At 40.5% G+C, this 20,814-nt stretch overlaps 1 protein-coding gene across 1 annotated transcript; it reads left to right on the top strand.

Annotated features, from left to right (window-relative positions):
• The first annotated feature begins 903 nt into the window (after positions 1-903).
• Positions 904-10,934, top strand: ankrd46b (ankyrin repeat domain 46b). Its single transcript, XM_085350654.1, has 4 exons — positions 904-991; positions 5,053-5,395; positions 9,572-9,730; positions 10,055-10,934. Exons 2-4 carry the CDS (start codon positions 5,085-5,087, stop codon positions 10,269-10,271), a joined length of 687 nt encoding a protein of 228 aa, XP_085206780.1. The 5' UTR covers positions 904-991; positions 5,053-5,084; the 3' UTR covers positions 10,272-10,934.
• The last annotated feature ends 9,880 nt before the right edge of the window (positions 10,935-20,814 follow it).

Genomic DNA, 20,814 nt, shown 5'->3' with positions numbered 1-20,814 from the left:
GTCTCAAAACTACTTAACAAATGCATGTTTTTTGTTTTTAGCTCAACATGAGGAAGTGAAGTGAATTTAAATATAAAATCTGTAAAACCAAATGTTGCTGCCAGTGGTACTGGTTCATTTCACAAAGTGGATGTAATAGAGAAATAGAAGATACAGCCAGACGGTTGAAACATGAGCACATTTGGGTGTTCTGATAGGACAACGACTCCAAACACACATCAAAACTGTTTTTAGAATAGATAAAGCAGGCTGACATTTACAGAAGGGATAGGCCTTTCCAATGGCTCCATGGTCCATCTCAGAAAACCAACAACCTTTAATTAACTCTGCCATGCTGCCAAGAACAGTGGCCAATCCAGCTGGAAGTATGCGGTTGTTTATGTTGTTTACCAAAAGCATCTTAGCAAAGGACATTAACCCAAAGCTTAGTGGAGGAATATACTTTTGACCATGTGTGGATTAGAGAAAATCCAAATTAAAATTAAACTTGTGCATCTGAATACCTTTTTTTTTTAGTCATTACAGATGTGTGCTTTAATCAATCACTACACCCTGGAAAGAAAACAGTTCAAAGAATTTATTAAAAGGCCAAAGTTACCATGCCATGTGACCATGATGATGTAAGATGCGCGAAAGTGATTAAATAAAAATAATTAAGAACAACTATTACAAAAAGGAAAAGGCCAAAACAATATCAGAAATGAAAATTGCAGAAGAGATAGATCACAAATTCTGTTTCTGCCTCTTAGTTTTTATTCACATTAATAATTTTTATATGTTTCTATTTAAAATTGGAATAATAAAACACAGATAGATAGATGGATAGATAGATAGATAGAACCTTCGCTCCAGTCCAGTAGGTGGCGGTAGTTCACCTTTTCAAAAGAAGAAGAAGAAGCGGAACTCGTAGCACAACAACAACATTGTTAGCAGCATTAGCTCGCAAAAAAGCGAGGAGACTTTTTTCTTCTTATTTGGGTCCCATTAACAGGTGAGTGTAATAACCGAGGGCCGTCAGAGAGTGTGAATGTGCAGTCTGTTGCCCTGTGTGCTTGTACGGTCGGAGAATCGCACATTTGTGAGCCGTTTCAGCTATGTGCACAACGTTAGCTCTCAGGCTAACGCTAGCTCCTAACGTTTTATTTAGTGGTTGTGTGCAAAAGTCACTGCATGCAAAGAGTTCTCGTACAGGATGAAGATTAAGGCGTGATGATGAGGATGCAGCGCTGTTGGATATGTCCTCCTTGGTGAAATAGTTAGTCGACAGCCAGAAAAAATGACTACACATTCATGAAAGCTGATTTCTCGAGAGCTTTTTGTATTCTGCTCGTTGTATCCTGTTAATGACAACGTATACTCGGATACAGGCGTCATTGATACTTGTGGTAACGAGCGGTGTGCACGGATGGGTCCAGATACTCAGAAGGTTAGACGTCAAGATGTTTTGTGTGTCAGGTTTCTTTACTAAAACTCATATTTCTTGAACCACAGAGGCCTAGAGATACACGCAAGATCTACCACGGTTACATCAGTTGTCTTTTTTTAAGATCTGAGGAGGTTTATTGCATACTGACTTGTCTCGTTATTAAGGGTTCAACCTTCAAATGGTTGGTGAGCTCCACAGTCAACAGATCCCAGTTCAACAAGCATCTTTGGGATGTGGTCGAGCGACAGATTCTCATTATGAATATGCAGCTGACAAATCTGGACTGACACTCAAAGCCATTATACAACACGCCTCATTCATACAAGCACTTGCTCTATGCTTTGAAATGCTTTCTATCTAACATTCACACACATTCATACTCAAATGGATGCATCGAAGAACAGCTTGGTATCTTGCCCAAGGATACACGCAGACTGGCCAACCTTCCAGTCAGTAGATGATCTAGTCTACCGCCTGAGCAACAGCCACCCCATACAGTGTGATGGGGTTAGGGGTGCTGATCATGCAAATGTGGACCATAATGGTTCCAGCATCTTGTTAAATCTGTGCCTTTTCTAAGCAGCATTTGTATTTTTCTATTCTTTAACTTACTGCTCTGACTGAGGTCGAGCCCGTTGTCCAAACAATTGTGTTTGACCTGGGCTAAAAGTCGATGTTTGAATCAACTGTTATTACTGTTGACAGAGGCCAAGTGGAGATAATCTTGCATAAGAGCACAAAGGAATTTGTGCTTTGATGGCAGAGTGATAAAGGCAAACATCAGGTATAAATAAACAGTGCTGAGTAACAATAAGTGACCATAGGTGTGTGTGAAGTTGAAATAGTGTGTGTGAGGTCAGGCAGAGTAGAGCCAGTGTGACTCATTCAGGAGGTTGGATTTAAAAAAGAAAAGCAAACACCCACAGTGGTGGGGACCATGATTTGATCTGTTAATACCTGGTTAAAGCATGTGTCTGTAGCTGTAATGCTTAAAAGTATAAAAGGTAAATTAAAAAGTTGGAAGTGAACAGCAACAAGATCCACTGTTTGATTTCTCACCGATTTTTACACTGGCTGCCATCAGAACTACTTTAACTCTACTTAACATAGAGTCAGCAAGGTGTTAAAAATGTTCAGTTGGTGAGCCAGTGTGAGTTGTACCCTCAGGAGTTGCATCCAATCTGGTCTTCTGCTGCTGTAGCCCATCTGCTTCAAAGGATGATGCTCTTTTGTCTGCCTGTCAAGAATTAGTCGACTCTGCTCATTCAAAAAGGAAAAAAAAGAAGGTAGTCCACTCCATGTTTTGGGAATAACTTGTCCATTCCAGTCTAGTTAATTGGACGAATAATACTCAACTTCGGGTTTTCAGTTAATCCATGAAGGGTGAACAAGCAAAGAAGTCAGAAGTAGAGCAGGGCGATATGGCCAAAAATATTTATCACGATATACATTTAAAAGTTTGCGATAACGATATAACTGACGATATAATTGACACTAGACAAAATACTTTACAACTCCACAACTTTATTAGTGCAAAAAACCCCATCAATGTATTTTCACTTAAACAAGCAGCTGTTTTTTATGTGCATTAAAGTTATATAAAAATTTTACAGTGCAAATGCAAATTCCTTGCTGACAGTTTAACCAAAAGGCATTTCCAGTGGAAATTGGCCGACATATCCTCAGCATAACCATGTATAACATCCACAAAACTTAAGAGGTTATACACACACAATACGGTAATATTATGTTGAAGCACAGTACGTATCACTCCGCGAGGCTCCTGCCTACGATAGCCGTAATGCTCCGACAATCCATCAAGCTGTGGGGGTTCGTAGCTTAGCAAAGTCGCACTAAAACATTTGACAGATTTTCGAGCGCCGTGTACATAAAATCGTTTCGAGGTCAGTAAACACAACCAGAGTTCATACATAAGGCACACAGGATTATAAGGGGCACTGTCGATTTTCAGAAAAATCAAAGGATTGATTTTAAGTGTGCCGTATTTTCCAAACAACACGGTAATAACGACGGCCCGCTAGCATGCTCTACCAAAAATAGTGCTTTGTTGTGTGTCTGACGGACGAAAGCTAAACCAGTTCCACACCAGTGAAGTTGCATTTTTACAAACCAATTCTGGTTCATCCGTTTCATTCAACGATCCGCTTTCGCTCTTCTCATTCTGCGTCGCCGCCATGTGCGTATGTAAAGAAACTCACTGCGCATTTTACCCATATTCTATGGCGATATTTCATTTTCTTATCGTTGCCCAAAATTACACCGGTATTACCGTGAACAGTATGATACAGCCCAGCCCTAGTCAGAAGTTCAACAACAGAAACGATGCAAAGCCAAATCAACTAGATCATCTAGCTAGTGTACTTACGGTGCTGGAGCAGTGTTGATCGGTCCAACGTGAGATTCACTACATGTGGACTTAGTATGACCTGAGGTCCCAAAATCACCACTTCTTGCTGCTACTTTTTCCAGCCCCCCAGAAAACACACAGTGCCTGGTAGACCCCATGAGAAAGGCTTTAATCTGCACTCCTACTGCGCCAAGTCAGAGTGATCTTACTGGCTGACTGTACAAATGAAAACACACAGAAATTCATTACAAAAACCACATTCAAAATAACTAATCTGGCACTCGCAGCAAGGTGTACCTAACGAAGTGGCCAGTGAGTGTAAATAGTTGTTAGACACAGACTTTGACTTGAAATTTAAATAAGTACCCCATAAATACTGCTGGTGTTATACTCCTTGACTTCAATATATCTTAATTTATTTGAATAATTTTTTTTTTTTTTAAAAGAGGAAAATACACAAATTTGTAATTTTGGACGACACTGTTGTTGCTGTTTTCTTTTTTTTAAAAACTTCCAGTAAAAACTATGCAGAATAAAACCTTTCATAATTAAAGAAAAAAAAGAAAAAACTTATGAGCTATGTGATTCTTTGCCACTAGGTGGCAGTACTCGCTGTCTGAAAGTGAGAGAGGGGAAAGAGCTAATGTAAGAAAGGAGAAATGAGAAATCACTCAGCAAGTCTCGAGTGCAGGTTTCAGAGATGGTGAAGAGAAAGCAGGAGAGGAGGATTCATCAAAAAGTGTGGTGAAAGATGCAAACACAGAAAACAGGGAGTTTAAATGTGTTTGATAAATGTGCCTTAAGAGTTGGGAGATGGACTCAACCTAATTGATCCCTGACGTTTAATTTCAAAATGCCAGCCGAGTAATCAGGTTCACTTTAAATAACTGTCATGCCAGTTAGACGAGAGAAAGATGAGGTGCAGTGACTTTAACTCTCAGATGAGGCAAGAAGAAAAAAGATGATTTGGATTGTGATGGAAATCCGAGGAGAGGGAGCAGTATTTCCAGTCTGAAACTTGACTTCTTTTCTTTAAAAAAGCAGAGAAATCAGAGAAAGTGAGGAAACAAGTTTAAGAACTGAGCCTCTTTCAACACTTGCTGCTCAATTTACACCACCCTTCTTTCTAACAGGGGAGACAGATGCAGGTAGGTGGAGTGGAGTGGGGTGGGAGTGCTTCCAGAGGGAGCTCAGCATGCATCTTAGTTCAGCATTTAGAAAACATCTCCACATTTTGCCACTTTGTTCACCGTCTCAGGTACGCTGGAATTTTCGGACACCCACTCGAACATGTCCTATGTCTTCATCAACGACTCGTCGCAGACCAGCGTGCCTCTGCTGCAGTCGTGCATCGATGGAGACCTACCCTTCGCCAAGAGGCTGCTAGAGACCGGATGCGACCCCAACATCCGTGACAACCGGGGCCGCACCGGCCTCCACCTAGCCGCCGCCAGAGGGAACGTGGAAATATGCCGCCTCTTGCACAAGTTTGGGGCCGATCTGCTGGCGACGGATTATCAGGGGAATACGGCGCTGCACCTGTGCGGCCACGTGGATACGATACAGTTCCTGGTGTCCAACGGGCTGAAGATCGACATCTGGTAAGAATTCAGAGTTCAGGTGATGACAGTGAGCTGTTTCCACCCTGAGCAACTTAATGTTCTCTCATTTTAACTCCACTTTTAATTTCATGTATATCAACTATTCAGAATCATGTAGTCATGCATGATTCATGTTGATATGGTAGAAGCTAAAAGCCATGTGGTGTACTGAGACTGTTTGGGTTGTAATACCCTCTCTAAACAACTTAAATCTGCCCTTTAGAGATTTCTGAATGAATGAAAATAGCACTAAACTCAAATTAAACTGCAATGAGCAAAGCTGCTCTAGAGATGATCTGAATCCACAAAGAACTGACAACAGAAAAGAAGCAAAAAGAAACAAATTTAAAATTGAGCAGACAGCAGTACTCTGAATCTTCAGTCGGAGGTTTGTGTTAATTCTGTCAGAGTATTCATTTAATGTTATTTGGGTTGTTTTTTCTTTGTAACTGCTTATTGAGCATCTTAAATATATAAAGTTAGTTGGGGAATTTGAATCAAAGTATCGTAAATTTCATGAATGAAAGAAATATAACTAAAAGATAAGTCTTTTCTATGTAACTGCTGCTAAAATCCCACTGGTGGAATTCACCTTTCACCTCTCAGCAGAGCAAATCGAATGACTTCCTGTCCCCTCGGGAGGAGTGCACTGTTGCTCCCCTCAGAGGAGACGAGAGGAGTATTTGGTTCTGTTTGTTTGCAGTTTTCAAACTATTGTGTTCAAATCGTGTGTGATGGTAAACACCAATAAGAGTTCGAGCTGATTTCATTTTGAGGGAAAATCGGGTCAAGGTTGCACCAGATGTGAAAATTGTTAAAACCTTTAGATCACGCACATTTTTCTTTTGTATGGATCGTCTTCAACCTTCACAACCATTTACTATCATCTTGGGCACCATGAGTAGCATTTCACCTTTACCAACTTTTGGGTTATCAAGTAAGTTGTGAACAAACTAAAGCTGAATATCTGATGTTTCTCTGGGAGACTTTAAAGCTCTGATAAATAATCCTGTAACTGAAGAGTGCAATAAACCAGACTTTGTGTTTTTGCTGGTACTGTGATATCGCTCCCCAGCAGACACAAAAATGATCACGTGAGCATGAACACAACAGGAAGTCTCTGAACTCTTCATGCATGTAAATCTAAACCAGTGTCTGAAAGTGTCAGACATAGTACACATTTTGCTGTGTGTGTTCAAATGTTTACAAGATGAATGGATACGGATAAGCTAACAGATCTCAGTCACCCCATGGCAAACACAAGAGATGACCTCATGCTGCTGCTGTACTGATTACCCTCTTTTTAGACTGTTAGACTTGTCTGAAAGATGCCCCTGATGAAGCTGCTGAAATATGACACAAACACTTAGATACGTTCTGGTTTTTCAGGGAATATTTGGGAGTTGTGAAATTGTTTTAATTCACTAAATGAGGTCATCACTTACTGCTATGAGTTGATGTTACGTAAATCACCCATACCCGCGACAAAGCCAGTACCAAGGCCACCTGACTCATTGTTTGCTGGGATTACTAAAAAGGATTCAGTGCTTTCAGTTTTCAGTTGAACTTAACTAAAACATTAGCTTTTAATTCTACTGTGCAGACTAATCATATTGTTTTTATCTGCAGGCTACATGTGTGACTGTAGTTATGTATGCACAGTTGTGGAACAGCATATTCACATCATGGAGGTTTCCTGGTTCAAGTTACAGTGGGGCAAAAAAGTATTTAGTCAGCCACCGATTGTGCAAGTTCCCCCACTTAAAATGATGACAGAGGTCAGTAATTTGCACCAGAGGTACACTTCAACTGTGAGAGACAGAATGTGAAAAAAAAAATCCATGAATCCACATGGTAGGATTTGTAAAGAATTTATTCGTAACTCAGGGTGGAAAATAAGTATTTGGTCACCTCAAACAAGGAAAATCTCTGGCTCTCACAGACCTGTAACGTCTTCCGTAAGAAGCTTTTCTGTCCCCCACTCGTTACCTGTATGAATGGCACCTGTTTGAACTCATCATCTGTATAAAAGACACCTGTCCACAGCCTCAAACAGTCAGACTCCAAACTCCGCCATGGCCAAGACCAAAGAGCTTTCGAAGGACACCAGGAAAATCAGAATCAGAATCAGAATACTTTATTGATCCCTGGGGGAAATTGTTTTTTGTTACAGTGCTCCATTTTAAACCAACATTAAGACAAGACAGACAATACACTAACTAAGAATAGTACAATATATACATATATATACATACATACATACATACATACATACATACATACATACATAAGTCACTTATAAATAAATATTTGGAAAAGAAACATGTGTAGCTGTAGCAGCAAACAGTGTGTTAAGTGGATGCGTTGTACAGGGAGATGGCCACAGGCAGGAATGATTTCCTGTGTCGTTCAGTGGTGCTTTTCGGTAATCTCAGTCTCTCACTGAACGAGCTCCTGTGGCTGACCAACATGTCATGGAGTGGGTGGGAGGTGTTATCCAACATTGTCTTTATCTTGGACAGCATCCGCCTCTCCGACACCACCTTGAGGGAGTCCAGCTCCATCCCCACAACATTGCTGGCCTTACGGATCAGTTTATTAAGTCTATTGGCATCTGCGACCCTCAGCCTGCTCCCCCAGCATGCAACAGCATAGAGGATCGCACTGGCCACAACAGACTCATAGAAAATCCTCAGCATTTTCTGGCAGATGTTGAAGGACCTCAGTCGCCTCAAAAAATAGAGACGACTCTGGCCCTTCCTGTAAAGTGCTGTGGTGTTTTTAGCCCAGTCCAGTTTATTGTCAATGTGTACTCCAAGGTATTTATAGTCCTCCACAATGTCAACACTGACCCCCTGGATTGAAACAGGGGTCAAGTGTTTCCTGGTCTTCCTGAAGTCCACGATCAGTGAAAAGTATTGTAGACCTGCACCAGACTGGGAATAGTGAATCTACAATAGGCAAGCAGCTTGGTGTGAAAAAATCAACTGTGGGAGCAATCATCAGAAAATGGAAGACATACAAGACCACTGATAATCTCCCTCGATCTGGGGCTCCACGCAAGATCTCATCCCGTGGGGTCAAAATGATCATGAGAACGGTGAGCAAAGATCCCAGAACCACACGGGGGGACCTGGTGAATGACCTGCAGAGAGCTGGGACCAAAGTAACAAAGGTCACCATCAGTAACACACTACAACGGCAGGGAATCAAATCCCGCAGTGCCAGACGTGTTCCGCTGCTGAAGCCAGTGCATGTCCAGGCCCGTCTGAAGTTTGCCAGAGAGCACATGGATGATACAGCAGAGGATTGGGAGAATGTCATGTGGTCAGATGAAACCAAAGTAGAACTTTTTGGTATAAACTCAACTCGTCGTGTTTGGAGGAAGGAGAATACTGAGTTGCATCCCAAGAACACCATACCTACTGTGAAGCATGGGGGTGGAAACATCATGCTATGGGGCTGTTTTTCTGCCAAGGGGACAGGACGACTGATCCGTGTTAAGGACAGAATGAATGGGGCCATGTATCGTGAGATTTTGAGCCAAAACCTCCTTCCATCAGTGAGAACTTTGAAGATGAAACGAGGCTGGGTCTTCCAACATGACAATGATCCAAAACACACCGCCCGGGCAACAAAGGAGTGGCTCCGTAAGAAGCATTTGAAAGTCCTGGAGTGGCCTAGCCAGTCTCCAGACCTCAACCCCATAGAAAATCTGTGGCGGGAGTTGAAAGTCCGTGTTGCTCGGCGACAGCCCCAAAACATCACTGCTCTCGAGAAGATCTGCATGGAGGAATGGGCCAAAATACCAGCTACTGTGTGTGCAAACCTGGTAAAGACCTATAGTAAACGTTTGACCTCTGTTATTGCCAACAAAGGTTATGTTACAAAGTATTGAATTGTATTTTTGTTATTGACCAAATACTTATTTTTTCCACCCTGATTTACGAATAAATTCATTACAAATCCTACCATGTGGATTCATGGATTTTCTCTTCACATTCTGTCTCTCACAGTTGAAGTGTACCTCTGGTGCAAATTACTGACCTCTGTCATCATTTTAGGTGGGGGAACTTGCACAATCGGTGGCTGACTAAATACTTTTTTGCCCCACTGTAATACAAAACTCGTGTGTTGGATAAAAGAAATAATAGATTTCTTTTGTTCTTACTGCAGTAACCACAACGGATCGACTCCTCTGGTGCTGGCGAAGAGACGCGGAGTCAACAAGGATGCTATTCGTCTGCTGGAGGGGCTGGAGGAGCAGGAGGTGAAAGGCTTCAACAGAGGAGCCCACTCCAAACTGGAGACCATGCAGATGGCTGACAGTGAGAGGTGAGCAGAGCTGGAAGGAGAGAGGGTGGAGAGCCAATCGGGACAGATCATGCAGCCAAAGCATGATCTGTCCTGATTGGCTCTCTCCTGCAAAGCAGGTAGAGTTTCAAGCAAGACTTCACACAGCTTTAAGAGCAATAATACTGACCCAGAGAACTGTTCTGTGCCTGCTTTAAATTAGACTTAAAATGAGATTCTGGAAGGGTCTATCTTCATTTTAGCTCCTACACTGATTGTGGGTTTTCTTAGCTTTACCACAGAAAAAAGGAACAAGAACAGAGTTACATGTGAGCGATAACAAACTTCTGTGTGTGTGTGTCTCAGTGCGATGGAGAGCCACTCCTTACTGAACCCGAACCTGCAGAGCACCGAGGGCGTCCTGTCCAGCTTCAGGACCACCTGGCAGGAGTTTGTGGAGGACCTGGGCTTTTGGAGGGTCCTGCTGCTGCTGGTGGTCATCGCCCTCCTCTCCCTGGGCATTGCCTACTACGTCAGTGGGGTCCTGCCTTTCTCCACCAGCCAGCTGGAGCTGGTGCACTGAGTAAAGGCTGGGAAGAAGGGTGCGGAAGAGGCAGTAAAATAAATGAATGAAGGTCTGCGTTCAGCTTTGTGTATAGAACAAAAACCCAGAGTTTTGTTTCTTTGTTGCCCACATTTGATCCTTTTTTATTGTGGTCTTAACAACATCATATGATCCTGTTAGTAAAGCGACGCAATTTAAAAAATATTATAAATATTTTTAGGTGATTAACGAGAGAGGACGGTGACTCAGAGACTTCATGTGTGGCCTAACACCTCGACTCATTGATAGACTCATTTCCTCTTCCTCACACTTGTCATGTCATCCCTGTTTGCTCTGTTACAAGCTGTATATTGCTGATGTTTTGTATCTTTTCATTGTTTTCTCTCACTTGTTATTTATTCAAATGTCTTTGGTGTGAATTTTTCCCTCGCTGTCTTTCTTTCACACAAATACCTGCAGCCTTTCTGACGGGAAACAGTTTTGTCAGGATAACAGAGCCGACTGCAGAGAAACACCTGGGCTGAGTTTAGATGAAGCTTCAGGTTTAACTGGGATTATGGCAGCAGATTAATGCTTCTTACTTTGTTGTATATTCGTTTTATCTTAATGTGCTTTTGTTAAAGGTTTTCAGTGTTTATTCCATCAAACATTTGAAGTCATTTAATGTGCAAAATGAATAAAATCATGACTGTAATCTGCATCAGGTTAGAGCGTCACTTTGTTACCAACTCAAAACTTTATTGGCACACAGCAGCTAACCTGAGCTTTTTACAAAGCGCAAAGAAAACAGGAAAGACTGCAAATCTGTAGAAACAGGCAGGATTAGTACTCGCTGTAAATGAATATACATACAGAACTTGCTCTCACCAATGGGGGGAAAACCTTCAGCTGTTACTGATCTTTGATGATTCAGCATTTTAATGATCTGGGTGACGGTAAGAGAGATGTTACAAAGAAAAACAAACACTTGAGATTCTTGTTTGTACCGTAAATTGTTGGAAGACCGCAAATCAAGCCTTACTGGAAGCTTTTTCAGGTATAAGCCGTACTTTCATTCAGTGATTGTACACATTGAGTGTACAGTCATTTGTACCCACCTTTTTGCTCACACTCATTTGCAAATGTTCAGTTACCCCGTACCCACTGCTGTTGAAGAGCTTTGAGACACACAGAACAATAACAGTTTCACTGAGGAAGAAAGATGGACAATGTCACACTCTCACCCATGGCTGTTTATTGTCCTGTTTTTTAGTGACATATAGACCCTCCCCTGGATGTGCCCTGTTAGAAAAGAGAATATCCTGTCAAATTAAGGCTAAGACTGTGATGTGTTTGACTTCAACTAATATCAGTACATAAATGTGTCACCGCTTTTTTCCGTTACATAATGTGGTAAAGTGTAGGCTACATGTTTGGTAAAAATGATTTAAAGGGAAGTAGTTTTGTTTTGACATTCTGGTTTTAGTTTGAGTGTGAATATAGCACACAGCCCTGCAAGTTCAAATTTTATTCACCATATGCAGTGGCAGGTTGCCCTGCAGTGGAATGAACCCGACCTTACACACACAACACAGACATCACATGGGGATACAAGTCAGAGAACGGTTGCATTACAGAAAAACCACTGAAATGTACACTGCAATGGGAAAGTACAAGAGGAACAAAAGAGACCTCTACTCATGCTGGGCTATAGGAGGACAGCATGAGAACAGGAAACAAAAAAACTCCTCTGCACAGAAAGCACATAAATGTCCACAGTACAACATTATAGAGCACGTGACCAGCAACAGGGGTGGGTAGGGGATGAGGAGTAATCCCAGGCAACACACTGCGCCGACTCTCCAGCACAGGCCCAGACCCGCCCGTGTTCCCCAGGAGGCAACAAACATCGAAGGCGTTGGAAGGGGAGGGGGATGAGTGAGTGCTTATCAGTGTAAGTGTATGTGTGTGCGTGTCCATAGTTCAGCTGAGACAGTGTCCTTCGCCCTGCCAGGCTAAGGAAACAGTCTTCCAGCCAACCCAGGTGGCCTTGCAAATATGACATCCATTATTAATTGAAGTCATGTTTAGTCCACATAATGGTTTCAGTGAACCATGCACTGCCCAAACACATTCAGACTTGCTAAACCAAAACAAGGCAAAGCTTAAGATAAACCTGCATAAGGTTACTCTACATTTACACTTTGCTCTTTGAATGCTTTGCCTTGCAGTGTCACACCTAAGAGGATATTCAGTTTTAATAAGCTTCACCAGGCCTTTGCATGTAAGTCGTCATCATGTTCAGTCATCTGATGAGAAAAATCAGCCATGGCACATCACCTTAATTGTCAGACTCATTGTAAAGGCTCTCGTACGGCCCACTTTGATCTCAAGGGTGCAGAACCAGAAAAACTCCCCTTTGTGTCAGTGTGAACAGTACGACTCATGCAGTTTTACTGCATGATGTAGAAATACTGCCGCAGTGATGTACAAAGATGTGCTCACTAGTATAAAAACAAAAGGTTATGGTAGTGATTAAATTTCAAGAAAGTAACTCACGTTATTTCACAAAAAAAGTCTTTTTATTTTAATCAGAATATATAACAAAAACAAAATCCCCCACAAAAAAATTACATTTTCTATGTTTTAAGTGTTATTGTTTATCTATTACTTAATTGTTTTAGTGTAGTATGAATGGCAGTGGGGGATTCTTTTATGCAAACTGTAAAAGAGAAAATACACTATCAATTCAGAATCTCATGTCCAACATCACATATTCCAAGGTTGTTCAGTGGGCCAGATTAGAGTCTCTGCTGGGCCGATTGTGGCCCTCCGGCCATAGGTTTGACACTCCTGCCCTAGAACATGCTGTCCAAACATCTTTCTTTTTTCGCTGTCTTACAGCTGCTAACATTTCAGATTAGGTAAAATTACAGTTGATGACATAATAATGTTGAACTGTCTTAGCAGTTCGTTCCCAGTCAACACACATATGTGGGGCCCAAATAGGGAGCAGCAGGGCTAATATTTGGGGCCCACTTGGGAAACCCAACTGGGGTCCAGCTAATTTTGTCCTCAGTTTCCATGGTGGCCCCAAATATGTTTTCCTAGATGGGTTTATGCTGGGTCCCAGATAAGCCCCAAATCAGGCCCAGTCAAAAAAAATATGTGGGGCCCAGATGGGTAGAAGCAGATCTGATATTTGGGGCCCACTTGGGTTACCCACCTAGGACCCAGCTAATTTTGTCCTCAGTTTCCATGGTGGCCCCAAATGTGTTTGCCCAGATGGATTATTGATGGGACCCGGATGGGCCCCAAATCAGGCCCAGCCAACAAATGAGTATGGGGCCCAGATGGGTAGAAGCGGGTCTGATGGTTGGGGCCCACTTGGGTTACCCACCTGGCACCCAGCTACTTTTGTCCTCAGTTTCCATGATGGCCCCAAATGTGTTTTCCCAGATGGGTTAATGATGGGTCCCAAATCAGCCCCAGACAATAAATGAGTATGGGGCCCAGATGGATAGAAGCAGGTCTGATACTTGGGGCCCACTTGGGTTACCAACCTGAGACCCAGCTATTTTTGTCCTCAGTTTCCATGGTGGCCCCAAGTGTGTTTGCCCAGATGGAATTTTGGATAATGTAAGTAAGCTATAATTTAAATCACCTGTACAACAAAGCCAGTTTATCTTTTTTATTAATACTGATTACTATGAAATTTTAAAACAGTATGCTTTTTTATATAATACATTTTTTGTTTGGAGAACATGTTGACAAAAATGTCCACAGTATACACAAAACAATAACAAATAAATGTTATACCGTTTAAAGGAAAAACAAATGCAGCAAACCACAGCTTCTCACTCATTCACCAATCCATTGGTCCTGAAAGAAATAAAATAAAATAAAAAATTAGTGCATTTTCACAAACAAAATCAGATTTGCGATAGTACTGAAGTTGTTTTGGAGGTTGTGCTGTTCAAGTTGTTTGACCTCCTACATTGAACTCTTTGAAGACCATGAGTATTCATGGAAACAGAAAAGCTATTTACAAAATGATTTACCAAGTAGGCACTCAAAAATTAAATTAATGTGAAACATTTTACCTTAAAACATTTAAGACAAATGTTTAAAAGATGTCTACATAGTTACAATGATAACTGGTGTTGTGGGCTGTCTCAGTGATTGGCACAGAGCTTAGAACAGGCAAGTGGTTAACCAGTTTTTTGCATGGTACAGCACCTCATAATGAACACAAAACAAAATAGTAAAATGTAACAAGGGCTACATCTACCAAGGAGAAAACAGATTCCACTTCTTGAGGTGTGTGCCAGGCGGGCGCCAATAATTTTCATGTAGGGCTGCCACGATTTGTCGACTAGTCACGATTACGTCGACTATCAAAATCGTCGACGACTGATTTAATAGTCGACGCGTCGTTTGAAGCTTTGTAAGATCACAAAAGACGCAGGAATAAGTAGCAGGATTTAAGAGTGTAATAACGGACTGAAACAGAAGATGGCAGCATTGCATGTACAAGGATGTACCACGTGTCAAAGTCAAGGCCTGCGGGCCACATCCGGCCCGGCATACATTTATATCCGGCCCGCAAGATCATTTTATATAGATGTACTATTATTGTTATGCATGGCCCGGCGATATGAGGCGCTAATAATATACAAACTACAGATCCCATAATGCACCGCTGAAGCCTCCTTGCTGACCGCTAGGCTAACTGGGAACATTCCCGCGTCAATCAAGTCAAACTTCTGTTATTGCGAAGCTAGCCGCTCACAATGGTGGAGAGAAAAGTTGTTTCTGAATGACTGCAGCTGTAGTGAGCATCCGTTATTCAAACATCAACAAAATATCTTACAACTAATGAACTTACCATATAGCACTTCAAAAACTTTAAGCCCTCGAAATTCCCGCTTTCCATGGCACCCAACGAAGTTATATTGCCTGGAAAGAGCATTGTCCATAATGAAGGCCATCATTCTTCTTGTGGCTTCATCAACAGTGCTCCCTCTGATCTCTGCCACAACAGCAACCTTAGGACACGCAAGGACAATAATTTTACTGACAGTAGTACCATCAGTCACACCTAAAAGAAAGCAAGCACAGCTACACAGTAATTAGGCTCTATAATATTGATGCTAATTGACTGAGAAAGAGTTAGGTGTCAAAGTCAAACACTGTCTGATGTGAATGCAAAGAGCTAAATGATTCACCAAAAGTAATTTCTTAAGTTTTGGGTTTGGCATGGCACAACTTATAACTAGGTAATGTTTGGAGAAGTTATTTTATTAACAAAAATAGCAACTTTTGTTCAGCTCTCCTCCCACTCCTTCATTGCACTGACCATGTTCGAACAAACAGCAACTTTCCTTGATCATAACTGCTAGCATGAAACACAGACTGATTGAGGCATTAATCATTGAATATTGTTATTACATCATTATTATTTACCACTTCTTTTAGGAAGACAGGGTCTGCCAGTTTTTGCTCCAGTGCTGCCACATCTGCTACTGTCCGGATGGGAAATACAGCACCCTCGGGTAATACTGCAGCAACTGGTCCATCACGTTGTGTAAAGAGAGACTGTAGCATTCGACTGTGGACCCTCTGAGTGTCCTTAATGTCTTCCAGGAGGGTTAGAACACGTACAAACATGCTCATATTGGTGGCTTGTAGAAGTTGTCTTGGAACTGGTTGTGAAACCACAGGTGAAGGAGTTGAGGGTTGTAGCGGCTGAACAAATGGATGAGTGATGTTCAGGAAGTGAGTTTCACTTGAATGTCTATTCTCCATTGCTGATGGTGGTGAGGTCTCTGGCTGTTCCGCAGTGTTGTCCCAATCCTCATCAGAGCTCGACGGGATCACTGGCCTTAAAACAAACAAACAAACAAAATACAACAAACATACACACACAAATAAATAATAATCCAAACACATAATTTAGGGTACTGGTTAGTCCTACAAACTAAAAACATTAATGTATATAATGGCATCAAAAAAAAGTCTAAAACAGATTTTTAAAAGTCAACAAATTATAAAGCGCTATTTTGAAATCATATCTGAACCTGATGAGCAGCAAGGCAAGTGTCTGCTAAAGAAACTGTCAGGTTTTTTTTTTCTTATAATCTCAATAATTTTTTGCTTTTAAGGTGTTTTCAACACAATTACCTCCTTTTCTGCTTCCCTTTCCCAATCTGCTTCCAGAATCCAAATAAATTCCACCAAGGAAGGTTTCTAATGGGAAGCAGGAAATGCTGTCTAAAGGGCCAAACTTCCGTACATCTTGAGCTAGGTGTATTAAAGAATGTATATTATAACCAACAAAGTCAAGACCATAAATCAAAGCAAAATCTTTCACAAACTGCTTCAAAACATCCTCTGCATAATCACAGTCAGTTATCAATATACAAATCAGGACTTAGATGAATTCTTGTAGATACAGATAACAGTATAAAGTATCTATACATTTGGCTTGGTATATTATTCAGTAGAACTGGGCTTGTGTAAAGCAAAACTTGTCTCAATTCAGTTGCTTTCTACGTGCTAATTTCAATGAGAGACCTTGGTTTCCTTGCAAAACTTTAAGGAAGATATTGCCTGACAGAAACCATGAATGCTGAAATCAATTAGAATTTGCGTAGACTGTCTGCATTTTCGGGGACTTTTTAACCAAAGATAAATAAGCTTGCGCATTACCCCCATATCCCACACCCAGCTCGTTCAAAGTGACACCCCAACCTGGTGCTCTTTGTTGGCCATAGCACAAAGTTTCATCAGTCCTTTAGTCAACAGAAATTTCATGATAACATAATCTTTAGCATGTTCATCGCAATCGTAGTGCTCTTCCTCAAGTGTTTTATTCTCAAAAGAATCAGAGTACAATATTAAGTCCTGATGATGCTCTGACTCATTTTACTGTGAAACGAAACTAAAATGTTCAACAACTTTCTGAGCTCTTTGTCCTCTGAGATTGCTCCATTGCTTTCTGAAAGACAGCTCACAGATTCTGAAGCTCCAGGTTTCATCACTCTCCAATCAAAATTCAAAATTAACTGAACCAGCAGCAAAAGAAGATCCAAACTACGCTTCACATTTGATAAATACTGTCATTAATTCCCTCTTCCTGTCTTGTTTCCACCACGATTGAAAAAAACAAACAAAAAAAACCCAAAAAACATCATACTTCTTGCACAGCTCTCTCGTAGTATACTTCAAGAAAAGTTTCCCCATCTGAAATATGTTTTCCACATTATTCCCTTGCTTATTATACATCAGTGTACAGTTGTGCTTAGCGCTGTTGTCAGTTGTTTTTTGTGCCAAATTGCAAAAAACTCACCTTGTTCACTAATAAAACCTCTAAAAAAAATTTCTGTAACTTTGCTCTGCTTTACTTCAGCAGCATCAGGTAATGTTCATATATTGATTCATGGTTTTCTTCAGTTTTTGTTCAACTGCAGAATATTTCTAAGGCTATCTGATTTAAAAAGCCACTCTAGGAAAATCTCCTTTTTTCTGTGTTTTATCCTCAGTTACTTTGGCATAAAGACATCTGCTGTGATGCTTACACCAGCCTTAAAAGCTGTTGTATTACAATAAAAGACCCTGACATCACTTTATAAAGTAACAATTCTAATTGTTACAAACTCAAAAAAAGATTCCTACTAGTATATTTCTGGCATGCATCAAATTTTAAATAGAAATGAATTTTGAAATATACACTGCTTCTTATGTCAAAGTCTGTAAAAATAAAGAAAGAAAGAAATCACACATAACCCTTGCTACTATTCACTCCACTGTCCAACAGCAAAATCAAACCAATATACAGATATTAATAACATATTATTGTAATAGTGTGACTATGCAATTTATAAGTAGCCATAGTCATAATCAAAACAACAAACATCTCAAGTTTTGAGATAATTGCTAACCCTCCTGGCCAATAACCACACAAGCTGTCCATGCAGGAAGGCTGATAAAGGAGCATGCACAAAATTCAAACAAATTTAAGCCATAATGAAACAAATTAAAATAACAGCGCGCATGCACAAATAAGGCATCAGACAAACACTTAAAGATCACAGATCTTTAGGACCACATCCAAAGAGCAATTGCTTTTCTTTTTTATAAATAAATAAATGTGTAGATTCTAGCCAAATATACATTACAAAAAGGAAAAAAGGAGGGCCACAGCAATCATAGTAAAAGGAGTTGGCACTGTGGCCCTAACAAGACCGACCAGTTCTGCTTAAATAATCAGTTTCCCTCATGTACAGAGCTTGCACAACAGTAAGAGGCAGATTCTTGAGTCAGTACAGTATTTCTGATGAAGTTCTCACTAAAACAACTACACATATAAAGTTGCATACTAAAGTGTGTATAAAAAAAAAACCCCAAACAAATCAAGAATACCTATATTTTCTTTTTTGCTTTTTCTGGAAAAATGAGAACAATGGCAAGAAAAATGATGATTATGTCTTCTACAGAAATAGAGTGCTCACTGATCTGCCTCTCTGACTGCTGTGCATGCTCCTGACACAGGGGCAAAAGCTGGGGACTAGTTGCTCATGGCCATGGCCTACCCTCCTCACTTAGCCGTGAGGAATGAAGCTAATAAAGACAACACCAAAGCAATTTTGGTTGCTCTGATAGTGAAAATACCCTCCCATATTCCTCCTAAAAAACTAGAACTTTGTTAAATTGGTCTAATACAGTCCTTTATTAATACTAATCATAGAGAAAAACCAAGATAATGTTTAAGTACAACTTGATGTTAAGTACACGCAGTAATTAATTTTGGTGCTAGTTAAGCAGTATACAGGACACCAGAAAATGCTTTCAAACTGAAAATTGGCTAAATCCAACATTACCTAAAAATTTAAACTAGCTTAGCCTTGCCTGAGTGCTAGGAAAAAGTTCGCCAGCACTTGTGCCATACATTACTTTGCAGCATCATAACTTTGTAAACATTTCATTTATACTTAGGGATTCAAATTAAGTCAAAAAGTTCTTACCGTTAGTGCAGAAAATAAGTCCGTAGCTCAAAGATGAACTTAATCCAAAAATTGCCAGCTTAACTGTCAGCTTTGTCCAAGGGCGCGAAATGACGAATGTTCCAGAATGGGGGGACGGGTTTGAGAAAACCTCGTGATATTTCATGAAATAACGCGAGATTTCGAAAAGCACTCCTACATGGAGTGAAATTTTTTTCCCACTCAAATGTAAAACCATTTGTTTTATTTTATTAAGCGTCTTACAATTTTAAGTCACATCTGTTCTTTGTGTTTCACTTATATTAATATATTTTATATGTATATTTTGTTATTAATTAAATATACATATGCTGCCTCTGGCATAATTTATTATCAGTTATTTCATCTTAATTCATGTTTATACTTACACATGACTAATAATTATACTTAACTAAGATCGTTAAACTCAGTTGCCTGTTCATGCAACTTCCCATATGTTACCCATATGGTGCCCATAGAACATAGCCCATCTGGGCTGGCTCAAGTGGGTCCTACTTGGCTAACCCAGGTGGGTCCCAGATTGGATGCCCATTGTAAGCCCATCCCCACTTGGAACCCCCATAGCCCATGTGGGGCCCACATACTGGTGTTTACTGGGTTCAGTGAAACTATGAAATCAGCTCCGCCTGAGAGTCAGGCATCATCCATGCATACATACACTACCACTGTTACAGTATCACGCTATGATATACCGCGCTATATTGTAACATACATACAATTCTATTCTGATGTTGTGTTCTCGTGTTCTACACTGTTCTATGACATTATATTCACGAGACCCCTGGTGGGCTGTGAAGGAACTGCAGTGTCAAATAAACTATTCTAAGTACTTAAGGAAAAAGAAGCTGCTGATTGTTATTTAACAGAATTTGAACTTTGCGCGATTTCTAAATGTCTAAATGAATTAAAAAAAAATAAAATTTTGATCAAAAAGTCAAAAATTAATAACACCGTGATTCTGAAGTGAAGGGGGCAGTATCATTCGGCGTGAGATAAAAACGTCCGAACGCGTAAAGATCGCTCTCCATTTAATAACCGAAATTATATTTTGATCAACAGTTTATTAGTATACAACAGAGAGCTGCAACAGTTATGAAAAATCACGTATTCCGCATAAACCTGTCGTTTTTACCATCGAAAAAAACGATTTACTGTTGATTTATTGACATAAAAATTGGGTCTAGACTCTCGTGTTTGAGCAATAATTGGCCATCATTAATAATCAGAGCCAGGAGGCCGAGCCTAATACTACAGCGCTGCACACAGGCCTGTGCAAATCGTTTGGCTCAACCTGAGGCCCTTTAGGCCACTAAATCCAATGTGGCCGCTCATCTGATCGTTTTAAACCTGTTTTAAGTCGTTTTTGGTACATTCAAAGTGGAAGTGTAGGCTTTAGGTTTTTAATGTGTATATCGCACATGTGTAGCATTCATTTCATTCTTTAAGGAAATTCGTTTAGTGAATGACAGACAGAAAACTTTTTTTATTTTCCAAAGAGAGAAAAAAGACAGATTTAAATAGCTCTACATACTATTATC

The sequence above is a fragment of the Diplotaxodon limnothrissa genome, linkage group LG3 (assembly GCF_057381915.1).
Source record: "Diplotaxodon limnothrissa isolate DT_005_m linkage group LG3, D_limnothrissa_male_GT1.1, whole genome shotgun sequence".
Classification (NCBI taxonomy): domain Eukaryota; kingdom Metazoa; phylum Chordata; class Actinopteri; order Cichliformes; family Cichlidae; genus Diplotaxodon; species Diplotaxodon limnothrissa.
This window is presented reverse-complemented; position numbering and strand designations above follow the sequence as displayed.